Source organism: Spea bombifrons, chromosome 3 (genome assembly GCF_027358695.1).
Source record: "Spea bombifrons isolate aSpeBom1 chromosome 3, aSpeBom1.2.pri, whole genome shotgun sequence".
NCBI classification, from domain to species: Eukaryota; Metazoa; Chordata; class Amphibia; order Anura; family Pelobatidae; genus Spea; species Spea bombifrons.
This window is the reverse complement of record NC_071089.1, coordinates 23,697,014-23,715,971: the sequence shown is the minus strand read 5'-3', so window position 1 is coordinate 23,715,971 and position 18,958 is coordinate 23,697,014. Positions and strand designations below refer to the sequence as shown.

Here is an 18,958-nt window from a genome sequence, read left to right as displayed (position 1 = left end):
AATGTATTCTCCGCATAAGGTGTAATCTGGAGCGGGTGCACCCAGTTTAACAACACATTCTGCGAGGCCAGTTCGGCCCTTCTTGTCGCAGAAGCTTTCTGGGGTTGGCCCTTCATAGCTCTGAGTAGACGCCGCTGGGATGTTCCCGGGTGTACATATTATCTAGTTCACTAGTAAAGTAATGTTTAATTAGGTGATGGTCGTTTCTGCGATAAAATGACTGTATTAACTTTTATTTTCTTTCCCATAATTACAGGGAATTTAAATGCAAATGTTCGGTACAATTGTCACATAGCATAGTAAAAAAGAGTGATATCGCTGCCAGCACAGTCGCTAAACCTGCTCTGATGACAGTGTCTTCCATGAATCAGACTAGTTTAAGATGTTTTCATTAGAATATGGTATGAGCATAAAAGCAGGTGCTTAAAAGCAACGCTTTAATATTTCCTCCATTGACGTTGGTCATGTTGGGACAATGAGATATTTCACTATTCAGTATACAGACTGAAGCCTAGCTCTGTATAGTAGTATTTCTAATTAGAATATATATATATATATATATAATCTACCTATTTAATGTCCTTATGTGGTATTTTACATCAGACTTTGACATCATAAGACCTACATGTTGCTCAGTTTGGATCTAGAGTCTCTAGAATCTAAAGCCTTATATACTGTGTCACAATAGTTTTTCCTCCTCATTTTGACAATAAAACATGTAGTCTTATTGTAATTATTCCCACTCTTGCAACAGGCAAAGGACCAATGCGCTCAGTAGATTTGATACCAGTGAGGGGACACATGCTCTCTTGTTCAGTACTACTTGTTAGAGTACTTCTTCGGATGACAGACCTCTCTGTGACAAATAGTATTGCCTTACGTTGTGATGACCACAAATAAGGAACACTACTGTAATTATTACAAATCTTTGCCACTTAATTGATGGACTGTCCAGATGAATGGAGAAAAGCTGCAGCAGTACAATGTACAACTCATAAGCACTCAGCAAGATGCCTGCATCTGTGTGCTGTGGTCATTGCAATCCTTTATTGAATACAGAGATATTTTTATCAGTGTTTCCTAGTAGCAATTATCCCTCAGCACCATTGACTATAGAACTCCCTTTATTGCTGATCCACATAAATCATGCGTGGTCATAAAGAGAGTACACCATTAGCAGGAATCCACTCTCCACATTCAATGGTAAGTATGAGCGGTATCAAAACGAAACCTAGCATCAGACAATGAAAACCATGATACGGAGACATGTAATTGCAGGAAGCATAAAAGACAGTTTTATTGGAGATAATATATTGATCGTGGATTTTTGAGTTGGAAAACATAACTGGTGGCTATTTACCATATATATTGCCATCATTAAATTTCTGGTGTTCTTCTGTTTGCTCAAGATTAAAGAACTCTGTTAAGTGTAATAAATCTAGAATACACATATCGAAGGCTTTCTTTACACGCACTGATGTAAAATATATATATATATATATATTCAGATTTGTTTTATAGAGCTATACAGTAATAATACCAGCAAACTGCTCAGTTGTTGAGTAGTTTCGGAATTTATTTTATTTTTTGTCATTATCACATTTATACAGCATATTCTGTAGCGATGCTACAATGGGGGAGGGGGAAAATGAACAATACCAAGACAATATACAAAATGACCAATAATATGAATGCACATTAAAACATAATAGTGCAGAATGAAAAGAAGCTGCATCAGATCTATTACAACACATTGAGGACATGGGACCTGGGGTGACGACAGCCTGAGTCTTCTTATGACTTAATCTGACCCTGCTTACAATCTTAGGAATTTGAGGGGGGCAGACAGGTACACCAGAACACCTGGGAACTCTCTGGGTTTGATCCGGCGTCTACGGCTGAAGCACTGCTTTCCCCAGAGCTCCGATTTAATTTCTTTGGCCAGGGGCCACTCCCTGCCTACATTTTTGCCTATTCTCCAGCCAGGTTTCACTGGTTTCCACCCAGTTCCTTCCTACTACAAACTCCTATGGACAACTACCCACAGCCCTATGCGTGGTTAGCCCTGCCTTCCATGAAGCCATTCCTGCAGAGCAAGACATCAGCACATACCCAGCAAATATCATTCTAAAAACCTGCTCTTTCATCACACTATATGGCCATATATTGCTTCCTCTGCCATTATGTCAAAGAACCCCAATTTTGGCAAGTTGTACCTTATTTTTTATGGCTATATTGCTTACCAGGGAGCTGAATTAGTGATTATAATTAACTTTTAAAGCACTGCATCTAAGCCATAATTATTGGGAAGCCTTTAATGCTCTTTATATTGTACAACTATAGGAAGGATGGGGTCTTGTGTACTTTTAGTATTCACCAATTCTCCGGTGATTTCATGTATGGTTCTGGCTCAGGAGGTTCCATGCAACCTTGGGCAGAGCAGCCTGGACAGACATTATACATTATGACGCTGGAACGGCACCGACCAATGGCTGTGCTCTTTCTTTATACTTATCCATGTGCACATACAGTAGGATCCTGCCTCACTGTTATTTTCTTGGCTCCTTTTCAGCCACAAATTATTTTTATTGTATACCGCATCATATGTATTTCCCTAAACACTGGGAGCTAGTATAGTACAAAGGTCTTATATTTTTGATCTGTACATTCCAGCTCCGTGTTTAACAGCACAGTGTTTGCCGCCATGCTTTGTAATTCTGCTTATCTTTTGTTACAGAGCTGAATAGCATGGTTTTTATTGCCAGCGCAGTTTTTCCCCCCAAGAACCGATGTATAATAGGCTGTTTTTATTTTAAGTTCAGTAGCGACACATGGTTATGCCTACTTGACATCAGTGTACCGTGGATGAGATTATACAACCAAAATAAGGAAGGTAGCCTGGTGGCACGGAAGACATGGAGCTCAGGTGCTAGCTTGTTTGTGATTGGCACCCTGTGAAGTTTCTTCCAGGCTTTTAAATATTCCACTAAACCGCAGTCACTTCTTGTGCTTTATTGCTTTTACAAGTGGTCTCAAAACCCAGTACTTGAAAATAAACATAACAGCGCAGTGCTGCCGCGGTACTTTTTTTTATTTTATTGATAAAAAAGGTCTTCTGTACTTTGTTTAGTCAGCGAGCTGATGAGTGACATCAAAGAAGACCCGGCAGGACCTAAATTAAAAAAAAAATGGCTTCCTCTGATGTCCTGGAGACAATAATTATGATGCACCAGTTTAGTCCCAACTACAGCTGAGGGATTTCACTTTAAAGCAGGGGATTGGGCGCAAAAAAAAAATGCATTTATAGGCCTTTGTCTGGCACCTCATTATGTGTGGGTCTGATTCATTAAGTAATTGGTTTGCAGTTGTTTACATGAGTATTAAGGCCTCCTATTCAGCAGCCTTTGAGAGATACATTGTGCAAATGTTGCATGTTATGAATGCCGAATGAGGGCCAGGGGGCCAGTCCTATTGGCTAAACACTGCGCTCTGTTGAAAAGCGAGAGAAAGGGATTGGGCACTGCTTTGCATAGCAATGACTTTCCCTTAATAAGCTTTACAGATTAATACACACAAACTATAAAAGATGCAAAGAGATACTCTTAGCCCATTTATACATGCTCATTTCACTATTATGGTACTGGAGACCGAAAGAATTGAGTTCTTTCATACTCGGCTTTTTTTTTCTTCTTCTTCTTCTTCTCTCCAGCGCGCAGTGTCTTTAGAGCATGAAACTTAATAGAATCCAATGTTTATTGTATTATAAATCAAGGGGAATAGGCAAATCTGTAACAGTTTATTATTAAAGATTCATTCAATGTTAATCTTTTTCTACTATTGTATTTCCCCTAGCAAAATCAGTTTGTGGTTGAATGGGGATAAAAAGGCGAATGTGTGAAGCCGCGAGCCTTAATAGGACGCTGCTCTCTAAGTAAAGACCACTTGTTCCCTTTTTGTCCGAGACTACATGCCAGTTCCCTTCTCTTCTAAACGCATTGCCCTGTTCTGCCTTCCAACATTCAAACCCCCGTTTTGTTTTGTTTCCCATAAAACATTTTTGGCAGGCTATTTAAGTCTAGCACTCATACGCTTGCACTTTGCCGGATATTTTAAAAATAAACCTAGGAGAAAATATTCTCTCAGTGGAATAAAATAATATTATTCATGACAGCCTCTTTTTTTAAACAAATGTGGAGGCTCGTAACCATGTAATGTTGAAACTGATGTATTCTTTAATGACCTCTGTGGATTAACGCAGATTCCCCTGGAGGTAGAGACAGCGTGTGTGGCATTTTTTTCTTGCTCTGTAGTAATGGAATGAACCAGAGGAGGTCACTCGAATTCTAAGTATCCAGCTTTTACGATGGTGTTTTGTGGATATCTTATGTTCTTCAGTGAAGTTCCCAATCACGCAATAAACTGTGAAAATAACAGTAAGCTACATGTGCAACTGACACTTTGGTCTATGTTTGCACTTAAAACAAGGAAATCATGTTTTTTCTTATAAAACTACTTGAGTTGTATATTCTTAATTCCTGGTGTATTCTCAGTAAGTAAAAGGCCAATATTTACTATAAATTTGTGAAATGTAGTTAATTGAGTCTCATTCTATATCCGGGAGCATCTCCTCATCACCTAAGCGTATCAAGGATCCGAGCATCCGAGCATTTAATTGCATGATCAGACTCTGTGGCCACTGCTCTGGTCCTGTTGAGGAGATCTGGTATCTCCTTTATACCAGTTCTGATTACACTATGAAGGTCTGTGTCCAACCAGCACAGCCTCCATAGTAACATCCCTCTAAGATGGTGCGGCAGGACATGATAGCACATTCCTGCACTCAGCAAAAAGGATGGTGCATGTAAGTGGCAACTGGGAGAAATACACCACTGCTGGGCAGCAGGTGGCAATAACTAGCTCAGGGCAGAATATATAGTGTGGAGAAGACACGCTGATCAGGCAGCTCTACAATATGAATGACTGGATAGTCTCGTCTGCACCCCTTCTCCTGCACTCCTTTCCTCTTCCTTTGCTGTATTGCCCGCCTTCGACAGGGTCTAAATTTTAACCATGTGAATTGCCTACAGATTAAAGCTACATGATTATCCACTTTCCTCCACTCGTTCAGTAGTTCAACTATTAGAACACTTGTTACTAATACCATCTTCAGCTGTCAATGTGTTGCTCTCTGTCTACATGTTTTCCTATTTCCCTCTCTCTCTTTGTTAGTCTGTCTGCCTGTTTGACTGTCATCCTGTCTGTCTATTTACCTGACACTCTGTGATTGTCAGTGTATGGGTCTGAGCCTTTCTGCGTGTCACTTTCTATCAGTGTGTCGCTGTGTCTTGTCTGTCACTGTGACTTAACACATGCACGTCAATAATTCCCCAGTGAATGGCATGCTGTCCCCTTTGAGTTACTTTTGCAGTTAAATGACTGCACTTTCATAATGAGTAATGTTCTTGTATATTCATAGATTGTGTCTTGGCATTCTATTTTCATAACAAAAGGAAAACAAACATTTGTCTGTTTATTTATATATGTAGGCATGATGTGTTTGTTATGTCTTTACTTATGTGCAGGTCCAATGATCTTTTGATCCTTCTCCATACTAGAGCCCTGATCATATCTGTGTTCCTCATGGTTGCCCCAATGTCTCCTAAATAGAGCACCTGTTGCGTGGTTTTGGTTGCAAAGGAGATCAATGTTTTCCCCAGCTGATCTATTTAGGACTTATGTACTGCTTACGCGGAGTGGCGGGATATGATGTCACAGAAATGACAGCATCAATGGACATAGGCCCTAGGTCTGACCTAATATAAATACGTGTCTGCATTTAGCCATGAACATCATAGATCAATACTCAAACAAATAAGCTGGGCATATCAGAATTCATCACGATCAGTACCCTGTTAACTATTTGCAAATTAGATGTAAAAAAACCATTTACCTTTTACTATGTACTTTGTCAGGTGTCATGCAAACTCACAAGCGTATTTTTTGAGAATTTTTTTATAATAATGAAATGAGAAATATAATACAATTGTAGTACTGTATTATATATCTATTCCATTATGTGTGGTAGGGAATTTTGTTTCCCGGATAAAAAATAGCAAACTACTAACTAAAAATGTACTTACTGCGGAAAAAGATACATGTTTTGAATAACCGTAAGTATCGTAGGCATTCCTTTTTTGTTGTACTGCCCCTTTAAGTGAATGCATGCAACATGGATTATGTTTTATTATTTATTTTACCTGGTGCTGTGGATGGCATTCAATCGCTATAGTCCTGTAATATTCAGACACACAAACAGTAATACTTGTTTGTGGCGTTAATACAACTGTTTGCTTAAGTTGCTTAAGGTGTTCTGCTAAACCATAAAGGGGTCAGTGTTCAGCTTGTTTGTAATTACTGCAACTGACCACTAGATGGCAGCAATATTTTTTCTAATTCAAATGATTTGGTAGTAAATTGTTCTCAGTATTGAGATGTCAAACATCTGTTTCAGCTAACCTCAATACACAAGGGGTCTACTTTACAAAAGAACTCATCCAATTATACAATACTGCTGTTGGTTGATCAGTAGTTCAAATATGCTAGTCTATCGTGTGAATAGGTTTGGGATTGATGTCTATTTGTTAACTGGGAAAATATGTTACAATTAACAATTCTGTAGCTTCTGTACTAAACCTATATGTATTAATCCAGAGGAAGGTAAAATAATTCCAGATCGTTGGAATGCTGGCTGTGTGAATATTCACATGAATAATGCATGATTAAAGGAGCTGTTCTACATACTCTGCGGAAATTACCATTTGTGTAACTAAATATGACTACAGACCTCATTCCTAGTACAACGCCAAACCTTTCCCAGAAATAATTCTTTAATTCTGTGAAATTTTACCATTTGTCATTTTTGCCAGGATACCTAATTGTCTTGTGACACAAACGCATGCACTGATGCCTAGATGTTTTGGTGTGTTTGTGATTAAATATTCAGAGGAAACAATAAAATAAAGGATCTGTTAGCATAGATCCTTTATAAATGTTAGCATACCCTAAAAAGTATATACCGTATTTTCCAGCGTATAAGACGACTTTTTAACCCGTGAAAATCTTCTCAAAAGTCGGGGGTCGCCTTAAACGCCGGGTACTGAAACTTACCGAGCCGGAGAATCACGATTCTCCGCGAAGCCACGTATCTCTAGGGGAGGGGCGAGCGGAGAAGCCGCCTCCCCAGGGCCGGTCTTCAGGGCCGCGCCGAGGTAGGTGCAAGATCGTGATCTCCCCAACCAGCCCTGCTCATCACGGCCCTGAAGAACTCCCTCTAACTATCTCAACATTAGGGAGCTCGAGGTCTGGCACTTCAGACCTCGGCTTCCGTGCTCCCTAATCAGTATGCGCCGGCTATTGATGCCGAGCGCGGGGTTGGCGTCATGTCCCGGCGCTCGGCATCAATTGCCGGCGCGTAGTGATGAGGGAGCAGTAAAGCAGAGGTCTGAAATGACGGACCTCACGCTCCCACAACTGGATGGAAGACAGAAGAAGAGAAAGGTAAGAGATGGAGAGAAAGTGGTGTGAGTGCAGTGTATGTATATATGTGTGTGTAAGGTCAGTGTATGTGTATGTGTATGGACAGGTGTGTGTAAGGGCAGTGTATGTGTATATATGTGTTTGTAAGCTGGTGTGTACGTGTATATGTGTGTAAAGGAAGGGGTGTGTGAGGGCAGTGTATGTCTATACATGTGTGTGTGGACAGACATATGTTAGGGAGAGCTGACCCACCCAATCCAAGCAGGCTTTGTATACAACAAGCAGCCAATCACCGGTAAGGTACGTCGCTTGCCGTGATTGGCTGGTTGTTGTATACTGGGTAGAGGGGTAGTCTTATACGGCAAGTATAGCCCAAACTCTATATTTTAACTGGAAAAGTTGGGGGTCGTCTTATATGCCCAGTCGTCTTATACGCCGGAAAATACGGTAGATACATTTTCTGGGCTGGTGTTATTCCCCCCCCCCCCAGCATTACAATCTATGTATAAAATATATATATACCGTATGTACCATTGCAAAATACCACCATTGCATTTCAAACAAAAATTATAAAAAGAAAAATGCAAATAATAACACTGTACACATATATACAATATGTTTGATCTCTTAAACATTAGCTTGATTAGCAGGCAATGTATGTTATTTGCTCTATTTTTTGTTGCTAACTAGTAGAGATATTTTTTGTTATATGATTGCCCTTTTTTAGCGCTGTAATAATGTGCATGCTGCACACAAAAGATCAAAACGATTTCATCTTATTTGCCAAATTGAAGAGCAATAGACGCACTAGACACAATAGCCGACGTTCGCAGGCAATCTGTATTACAGCAACATATGCATGGGGGTAGATCAAAGGCTGGAGAGGGGCTACATGTCCCCATGTGGATTTAGAGAACGCATAGGAACTCCATAGGAACAACAGAAGTCACCCTTCATCTTAAAGGAAGCTGTCTTTCAAAGCAGGAATGTCTTGTGATTATACTATGTTAATCCCAGCCTTTAATTGTGCGTTTTAACTATTTCTATACTTTATATACTTCCATATTATATAGACTTGGAGCAGTGTTATTATGCTGCTATTTTTTACATTGTGGTATTATGCTACCTTTTTCCTGCAATGGTCAATGTTTTTTGTTTTTGTTTTACATAGTTATATTCACACAGAAAGTAGATCCACAAGTCATTTAACCTGTGTCCTTAGTAAAAGATTATTCTGTTTTTTGTTTTTTTAATTCTTCCATTCGCAATAAGTTTTAGAACTTTATTAATGTAAATAAATATTGGTGTGTACCTAAGGCAATAGTAGCTTCCCCTTTTTAATCAACTGTAAGAAAGAGTTCTATGTTTTTTGGCAGGTTGTGTTATTAAATTTAAGGAATTTATGCATACGTATTGAATAACATATAAGGATAATCAATTATAGACATTAATTGCATATGTGCGTATGCATATACAGTACTGTGCAAAAGTTTTTAGGCAGGTAAAAAATGCTATAAAGTAAGAATGATTGTCAAAATAGTTTTATCATTTAATAAAATGCAAAGTGAGTGAACAGTAGCAAAATCTAAATCAAATCAATATTTTGTGAGACCACCCTTTGCCTTCAAAACAGCATCAGTTCTTCTAGGCAGACTTGCACGTAGGTTGGGCAGGTAGGTTGTTCTAAACATCTTGGAGATCTAACCACAGTTCTTCTGTGGATTTAGGCAGCATCAGTCGTTTCTCTCTTTTCATGTAATCCCAGACAGACTCAATGATGTTGATATCAGGGCTCTGTGGGGGCCTTGCCATCACTTCCAGGACTCCTTCTTTACGCTGAAGATAGTTATTAATGACTTTGGCTATATGATTTGGGTTGTTGTCATACTGCAGTATAAACTTGGGGGCAATCAGATGCCTATCTGGTCGTATTGCATGACAGATAAGTATCTGCCTGTGCTTCTCAGCATTGAGGAGACCATTAAATGTGACCAAATCCAGAACTCCATTTGAAGTAATGCAGCCTCAGTCTCGCAAGGAACCTCCAACATGTTTCACTGTTGGCTGCAAATACTTATTCTTGTACTGCTCTCCAGCCTTTCACTCAGACACTCACCCACACTCTGTCATTCATGCTCCCTCACATTCGCATTCACTCTTCTTGTTCTACTGTCTTTTTATTTTTTTGTTAGTCCCCTGGTCAAAAAGTCTTCTTTCTTCGTCTTCCTCTCAGTGGTCAACAGGGCATCACCTCCTGGTGAACATCTGAGAAATGGCAGAGCTTCTGGGCGTACAATCTCCCCTGATTGGAGGAGCAGGGGAGCGGCTGTGCCAAGATGCTCTGCCCTTTTGCGGAAGCTCACCATGAGGAAGAAGCGGAGCTGAGCTGCAGGGAGTTACAATGGTCCCTGGAGAAGGTGGGAGGACATTCTGAGAGAGCATTAGTGAATGAATAAGAGTGTTAAAGATCATGAGAGAGTGAATGAGGGTAAATGACAACAAATTTTGTTTCCGAATATAAAAAGCCCTCAATTTTTCAATAACAAGGAGACTAGACAGGCTGAAAGTTTCTTAGCTGCTGTCAAAATTCTATGTTTCCATATACATACAATAAACAGGTTGTACACATCTTAACACAAAAATGAGACTTGTCAAAACCTGGGCAATCAATGTAACATGTGTATCTGATGTTTGTTTTTTGGGGGGGTTGTATTCTTGTTGTCAGATTGTGTCTGTTTTATTTTTTTGCTTTTTACCCACATTTTATATTTGGAGATGTTATTGTTCAGTAGTTACATAGAAATATATAATTGTGTCTGTATCCTACGTATGATATATAAACATTAATTTTCTTTCTAAAACTGCTTCCATTTTACCAGCAAAGAAAAAACAAACAAGATACCAGCTAACATAAATTCTCTTCCAATGTCCATCAACAAGAAGTCTAAAGGTAAATTGTTTGGACTATGTAATCATATATTGATTTATGAGACCTGCATTTTAAGCTGGGTTAAGGTCACTGCTGGGTAAATTCTATTTATTAATAGACGCTATAATAACATCCTAAGCAAAGCTCAAGGCTACATTTTTGTTCTGCCATAAATGGATGTGTTCTCGTTCCAAACATGGACTGGGAGGGCTGGTAAAAGCAAGTCGTTCCCTTCCCATACATTTATACACACGCTTACACACTCATGCTAAGACACACACTTTGTGTCTTTAAAACACCAACATAAAATTTTTAAGATATACCTTGAATTCAGCTATGTTTTTCACTGACTGGATATGGGAAAGCGCAGAAAAAAACTGTCAAGAATCCCATGACTTAAAGCAGCAACCCCGAGCTTGAGAGGTTGCACACCTGCCCATATCGCCACTTTGTGGTTGTTGCGACCTTTGTCTACCTAGTACCCCTGTCATTCTGGGATGCTTACTACTTGCCTGAAGCCATTTGTGTAATTAGTGGTCTTTAAATGCCTCATTGTGCCTAGCCTCCAGTGCTGGAGCATTGTATCCTGGCCTTTATTGCGTTCTTCCGACGTCACATAGAACCATAAAATCTGGTAGTCGATCAGACCCATTCAGCCCATCTAGTTTGTAGGACTCAAACCTTAATTAGTTCCTACATACATCAACTCTATGCTGACGGTTGGAAGTGTCTCCAGATTTAAAAACTATTTATGTTTAGCTGGTTTACTTTTACTAAAAATCTGTTTTTAAGGTGTGCATTAACCAACATATTATACTGTAAGAGACACGTGAATACCTATTGAATCTGCTTTCCTGTCAGAGTAACTGATTCCCAGGAGTATCTGCTTTTTGTGGATATGGAAATCTTCCACTTCCTAGATTACCAGTAAACAAACCCAATTAGAACCCCATGTTTTTTCGTTTTCCCCATTTTGGAATCTTTTTTTTTTTTATTCCATGCCTTCCCTCCTTCCCACGATTGATCACACTGACCACACATAATATGGAAAGAATGTTTAATTCCTTGTGGTATATGGATATTGAAGAGAAACCGTGATGAACAATTTGCCATTTTGATACAAGTCTGCGCTATTATGAGCAGATAGACATTAGCAGGCATGCAGCTTAGCGGAAATAGCTACATTTCATTCTTTTCATAAATACATTGGAATGTATAAAATGAACATTTCTGCCACTGTCAATCAAATTATATATAACCCCAGCCATTATTTCTTACCCCATCCTCACTCATCCTTACCTCTTCATCTTTTTGAAGCAATGAGCCTTTGTCAGGACCCGTTGCTCATTCAGAAAAGTGCCTCCACAAGAGTGGCGATGACAGTTTCCAGAAGGCACTTGGATGCTCACCAGCCATGGCCATGCCCTCCCAAAATCCACATGCTGCCGTATTCTGACACTAGTGGGTTATGACACAGTCAATTATTGCAACTGTATTAGAAAGGATACTGATGACTAAGGGTCCCATCTTCACAGTTACACCATTTCTGCCACCCAGTAATTTTACACTGCCTGTTGAAAAAATAAATAAACCCAACATATTAGAAGAGAAAATACTTCCTTATTATACTAACCTGCTGTGATGCCTGCCCATGTCTGAAAATTGGTCTTTCAACCTGTTATATATCCGTTCACACATTTACGTTGTAGAAATGATTTGAAATTGTTTCCTAAACACAACTGCTGCCAAACGCCTGTCATCAGTCTCCAAGGGTAGTAGATTTCACATCACACTGACCTTATTGTAAGGAACGCATTTTGCTTGTTACCGGTTCACTTGCGGTCTCGGTAATCTCAGTGGGGTAATTGTACAGCCTTTTGAGTGACATGATCCCTCCTGTGTCCCTGGCTATTTTCCAATCCTTACAAGTGTAAGACCTTGCAACAACTCTGTCATATTACTTTTTTACAGGTAATTCATTGCTCGCTTGGATTGCTACTGAAAACTTTCTTATAGAGTGTTGCTGTTTGCACACATTTAACAAGATTCAATGCCAGAGACAAAACTTTCACATGTCATTGAAAAGCAATCGTAGGTTTCAATTAAAAGAATACATAATAGTACACAAACATTGTTGCATAATTAGTTTAAAAATAAAACACCAAGTTCATCATATTCCATCCTTCCAAGTACCCATATCTGTTAATCCAGAAGCCAAAAAACCCTGAATGAGACTTTTATACAATATTGCTCCAGAGGCAATCACAGGATTAACATTATGTATGCGTAAATTAAATTGTAATAACCCTAAATTAATGTGTTCACCTTTTTAAAGTACGGTATTATTTGAATCCACCAAAACGAATTCACATTATATTGGATGACACTGCTTAACTACATTGACTGTAAAAAAAAAAAAAAAATCTGAAGCCACCGGCTACTAGGCAAGTAGAAATCTAACTTTTAGAAAAAGCTTAACTTATTGTTATTATTATTATTATTATTATAATAATATGTTTTTTATACCAAAATTATATTATTTTGCATAAATCTCCTGTTTTGCAAAATGTTGTTGGTACATGTGTGTGACATTCATTTTTATCAGCTAGTTTTTCACATTTTATATTGGTTCAAGAGCATTGTTACTTATGCTTGTGCATGCTATTTTAATGTTGGTTATAGTTACATAATATGATCCAAAGTGATTTTATTTTATTTTTTTAGCATTCTGGGGTGAATCTGAAGACAGCAGCTCAGAAATAGAAGCTATCCTGAGACCCAAAAATCAGACTGGAGAGACTGATGATTTTGATGATTTCTTTGACTAGAACATTCGATATAAAGATGTGAACCTGGAAACAAGAACATAATTTACACTTGTAGAAAGTCTAAAGACTGGTTTAGAGATATATTGTGGTTATTTAGGTTTGTTTTTCCTTTTGTCTTGGGATTAAAATTATTATTAAAATTGTATTTACACTCGAATGTTCATGACTTTCATTTCCAGATTGTGTATTACAAGATACCTTCTCAGTGCATCTAGTGAGTGAGACAATTACATAGTTACATATAGTTACATAGGCTGAAAAAAGACATGCGTCCATCAAGTTTAGCCTTTTACATATCTGTTTATTCTTGTTGTTGATCCAAAAGAAGGCAAAAAACCCAGTTGTGGCTCTTTCCAATTTTGCACAAACTAGGGGAAAAGAATTCCTTCTTGACCCCGGAATGGTAGTCAGATCTCTCCATGGATCAAGAAGCTGTTTAAAAATTATATCCCTGAATATTATGTTTTTGCAAGTATTAATCCAATTGTTGTTTAACCCCTTGATGACAATTGCCGGTCCGGGCACGTCACGGAAAAACATGTCGTTTACGACAAATGACGTGCCAGGACCGGCACGTCTTTAAACGGGTGCAGAAAGCGATCTACTTCCGCTTTCTGCACCCAAACGGCATTGCTGTAAGGCCTCGACCTCGAGGCATTCAGCAACGCCACGATCGACACTAGGGGCCATCTCTGGCCCCTCCCCGGGGCGTCAACATCCGCCATATATTGTATGGCGGCGGACGCCCGTTTTAAAAGTGTTTAGGAGGTGATCAACGATCACCTCCTAAACTTAAATGGTGTCGCTCTGGAGGATCAGGAGGCATCCAGCAACACCAAACACCCCAGGATGGACTGTCACCACTCCGGAGAGCGGCGGCCCGGGAAAAAAACAATAAAGATGAAAAAGTTCGCTAGATGGTCTCCAGACCCTCTAGAGAACTCTGGCTCCACTTGCAGGTTGAATACAGGTACTGCATTCAACCATGCAAGTCAATGGAGCCCAGCTTTCTAATCACAGTGTGATTAGTAAAAATAAATTAAAAAATAAAATTTATAATAATTAGAAAAAAACTAGTAAAAAAAACAGTAAAATGTAAAAATAATTTTCCACTGATGTCACTATCAGGGGAACCTTCAAGTTGAAAAAAAATGTTAATTTTTTTTTAAAAAAAGGCAAAAAAAAAAAAAATATATATATATATATATTTTTGTGAGCAAGTTCTAAAATTAGCATATTAGCTTAAAACAATTCTCGCATGGAAAGAGTTAAAATACTATTAAATAATATTAAATGCCCATGGGGTGTCTACTTTTAAAAAAATTATGATTTGACAGGGTAAATTGAATTGGCTGGGTTCAACAATGTCCCAATTAACACGGGGGGAAGGATGGCCACACATCTAATTTCCAATTAGAAAAATGCACAGGTACCAAATGTGGCCTTTTAGTTCCCCCCAAAAATGACAAACCCATGCATGTGGGGTATCACTGCGCTCAGGAGATGTTGTTGAACACATATTGGGGTGTCATGTGACAGCGGCATATACCAGGAGCTGTAAATTCATACATAACATAGGTGTGTGGGGGAAAAATACACACAAAAGAATACTACTGCAAACTTTGAAAAAATTCTGGTGGTAAAATGTGTGCATGCAAAGAGTTAAAATACCAGCATTTAAAATACCCTGGGGTGTCTAGTTTTTAAAAATATATGGTTTTGTTGGGCACACTGAAATGGCCCGGCTCAAAGATGTACCAAATAGGGCATGGGCAGTGGATCCCCAAATGCCAAAGTTCAAAATTGAAAAATGCGCATGCCCCAAATGTGGCCCTTTTGCCCCCAAACAGCCAGGCAAAATCATTCATGTGAGGTATCGCTGTACTCAGGAGATGTTGCTGAACACATATTGGGGTGTTTTGTGATAGTGACAAATACTAGAACCTTTTAATTCATACCTGAAGTAAAATGTGTGTGACAAAACAAATGCAAAAAAAATACTACCATAAAGTTTGACAAAGGCTGATGGTAGAATTAGTGCTTGGAAAGGGTTAAAATACTAGCATTTGGAATACCCTGGGCTGTCTAGTTTTCAAAAATATATGACTTGATGGGCTAAATTGCATTGGCCGGCTTCAAAGATACCCGAAATGGCACATGAGGGGAAGAATTACCAGATTTGGAAAAAATGGCTTTGAAATAGCAAAACGCTACCTGTACTTATTGCCCCATAATGTGTAGAAAAAAGCAAAAAAACATAAAAACATTGGGTATTTCTAAACTCAGGACAAATAGTAGAATCTAGCAGGTTTTTCATTACCTTTTATATATGAGTAAAAGATTTTTCAACTAAAAGTTAGAAACAGTAATTTTTTTCTAAATTTTTCACCATATTTTATACTTTTTTTAATAGTAAATAATATGATACAATCAAAACAATGTCATCTAAAGAAAGCCCTTCTTATCCTGAAAAAAACAATATCTAATGTGTGTGGGTTCGGGAAAGAAGAAAATTACAGCTAAACACGAGCAGCGCAGAAACCTTGTCACGAAGGTGTTAAATGTCTGTACAGAGTCTGATAAAACTACCTCTGCAGGCAGATAATTCCACATCCTTATTGTCCTTACTGTTAAAAAACCTTTCCTTTGCCTTAGACTAAATCTCCTTTCTTCCGGTCTAAACGTGTGACCACGTGTCCTATACATAGTCCTGTTTATGAATGGATTTCCACACAATGGTTTGTATTGGCCCCGAATATATTTGTATAATGCTGTCATATTCGGCACTGTTTTTCTAAACTAAACAGATTTAAATTAATTAACCTTTATTCACAACTAAAGTGTTCCATTTCTTTTATTAATTTTGTAGCCCGCCTCTGCACCTTTTCCAGTGCTATAATATCCTTCTTTAGAATAGGTGCCCAAAATTGCACAGCATATTCAAGGTGCGGCCTTATCATTGATTTATAAAGAGGCAAAATTGTATTTTTATCCTGCGAATTGATGTCTCTTTTTATACACGACAATACCTTACTGCCCTTAGCAACTGCTGACTGACATTGCACATTGTTTCCTAGTTTGTTGTCGTTTAGGGTTTACGTTGCTTCTGCATTCCTTACCCCATAAGTACATTTATCTACATTAAATTCCATCTGCCATTTGTGTGTCCAGTCTCCCAGTCTATCTCAATCCCTCAGCAGCACTGTAATATCCTGCTCGCACTGTATTACTTTACAGAGATTAGTGTCATCTGCAAAAACAGAAACATGACTTTCAATGCCTCCTGCCAGGTCATTTATAAATATGTTGAATAAAATTGGTCCCAGAACAGAACCCTGAGGGACACCACTTACCACTTTTGTCCAGCTTGAAGATTTACCATTTATAACAACTCTCTGTTCTCTATCTCTAAGCCAATGTTCTACCCAAGAACAAGAATTTGCATCTAGGCCAATTTCTTTCAGTTTGAATACTAACCTTTTGTGTGGAACCGTGTCAAACGCCTTGGCAAAATCCAAGTAGATTACATCCACTGCAACACCCTGATCTACACTTCTACTTACTTCTTTGTGGAATGCAATTAAATTATGCTGATTTCTGCTAATAACACTATCTATCTACTCTCTTAATTATAGAGTCCCCTACCACCACAACCTTTCTAGCCTTTCTTACACTCTCAACCCCGCTTGTACTAGAGGGGCTGTTCCCTCGGCTGTAAGAAGGGCAAATCTGTAAGGCTGCACAAGGTCAGGGCTAGCTAAACCTTTCCTCTTCCCTCCCTCTCTGCTACCAAGTGTAACTGTCACCCAGCTATGTGTCTGTTCCCCACTCATCTCACTCCACTACCTGCCCCTATTACGCTGTGCTCAGTGAGCAGTAGACTACTTTCAAGATTGTCAATCTGTCCTGAAGCAGTAAACCAGCCTCAGACCATCACACTACCACAGCAGTGTTTGAATGTTGGTACAATGTTCATATTGTGGAATGCCGTGTTAGCTTTACACAAGATGTAACGGAAACCATGTCTTCCAAAAAGTTCCAGTTTTGACTCATCAGTCCACAGAACAGTATCCCAAAAATCTTGGGGGTAATCAAGATGTTTTTTGGGAAATGTGAGACGAGCCTTTTTATTCTTTTTGGTCGGCAGTAGTTTTCACCTTGCAGTTCTCTCATGGATCTGATTTTTGCACAGTGTCTTTCTTATTGTGGAACCTTAACACTGACTGTAATTTAAGGCAAGTGAGGCCTGTGGTTCTTTATATGCTAGTCTGGGTTCTTTTGTGACCTAAATGAGTGTCAATTTTGATAGGTTCATCTCTGTTCCAAGTTTTCTCAATTTGTAGATAATGTATCTGACTGGTTCTCTGGAGTCTGAAAGCCTTGAAAATGAGAGATGTCAATGACCTTGTTTCTCATCTGTTCTTGAATTACTTTAGATGGTGGCATCATGTGCTGCCGTTTGAGACCTTTTAGCCTACTTCACTTTAAAAGACAGGTTCTTTTTAATTGATGTTTACATTCAGCAGAGCTAGCAGTAATCATGCCTGCGTGTGTCTAGTGAAATTAAACCAAATTATCAATTACTTGGTCAATCAAATAATTGGTTGATTTTTAAATAAAGCGGGAATTCTTTTTTCTCATAGTGTCATGGATATGGTTGGATAGCTTCTTTCCTTCTATACATATAATTATACAACTTCCCTCTTTTACTTTGTTTATATATCTATATGTCTCTATTGCATCTCTCCTCTGTCGTATTTCCTCAAAGCTATACATATTAAGTCTTAGTATTAGTTATACGGTGGCACCCTGTTTAATAGCTCAGGGTTTTACCAATGATTTATGTAGATTAGGGTCTGGTATAAAGAGAGCTAAACCAAGCCACCTTTTTAATTGTTATGGGTCAGGTGTGTATGGTACAATTCTGAACGCTGTTTGTTTTTGTTTTTTGCTTTGAAACTTTATGAATGAAAATTACCATGATGGTATATTACATTCACACCCATAGTACAGGGGAAAATACAGTGGCGTGACATAGTCCAGTCGGAAACAGTCAGTGGAGGTTAAGTTAAAGATTCCTTGTTGAAAGATTTTTTGTAATGGTTTGTTGTATCTCTCAGACTATGAACTACAGCGTGCAAGAACAAAAAATGTGACAAATTGATATGAAAATCAAGATGTTCGGTCGGGGGCTTAAAGATGGCTGGACACCTCCAAAGATGAAGATCTTTGAACTCTCCATGGCATAATTACATGATAGAACTCTATTCTATGTATCTTGAAGAAGAATCCGAAAAGATACTATGATCATCATCACATCCGTTCTGTACATTTAAACATTAGGCTGGTCTATCATTAGTATTATAATTCGTAAGTTTTGGGTTGCACCAGTAGGGTTGCCAAGATCTACAATAAGGTATTACCATACACCAGGGGCGTCCAACCTGCGGCCCTCCAGCTGCTGCAGGACTACATCTCCCATAATGCTCTTTCAGCTAAGGGGCTGGCTGAGGAGGATGGGAGATGTAGTCCTGCAGCAGCTGGAGGGCCGCAGGTTGGACGCCCCTGCCATACACCATCAACAAGAGTTTATCAGCCCAATCGTTGCCATGAGGCTCTTGACCATCGCTCTTCACCTGCTTCTTCCTGAAGTTTACTACTGTGT

The 18,958-nt window shown here is 38.8% G+C and overlaps 1 protein-coding gene across 1 annotated transcript in view; it reads left to right on the top strand.

Moving 5' to 3' along the window:
* Positions 1 to 13,450, top strand: part of KIZ (kizuna centrosomal protein) — a 49,150-nt gene extending 35,700 nt beyond the window's left edge. Inside the window, exons 12-13 of the mRNA XM_053461127.1 lie at positions 10,416 to 10,486; positions 13,190 to 13,450. Of these exons, the coding sequence (XP_053317102.1) occupies positions 10,416 to 10,486; positions 13,190 to 13,293 (175 nt within the window). The 3' untranslated portion in view covers positions 13,294 to 13,450. The remainder of the gene's footprint in view (positions 1 to 10,415; positions 10,487 to 13,189) is intronic.
* The last annotated feature ends 5,508 nt before the right edge of the window (positions 13,451 to 18,958 follow it).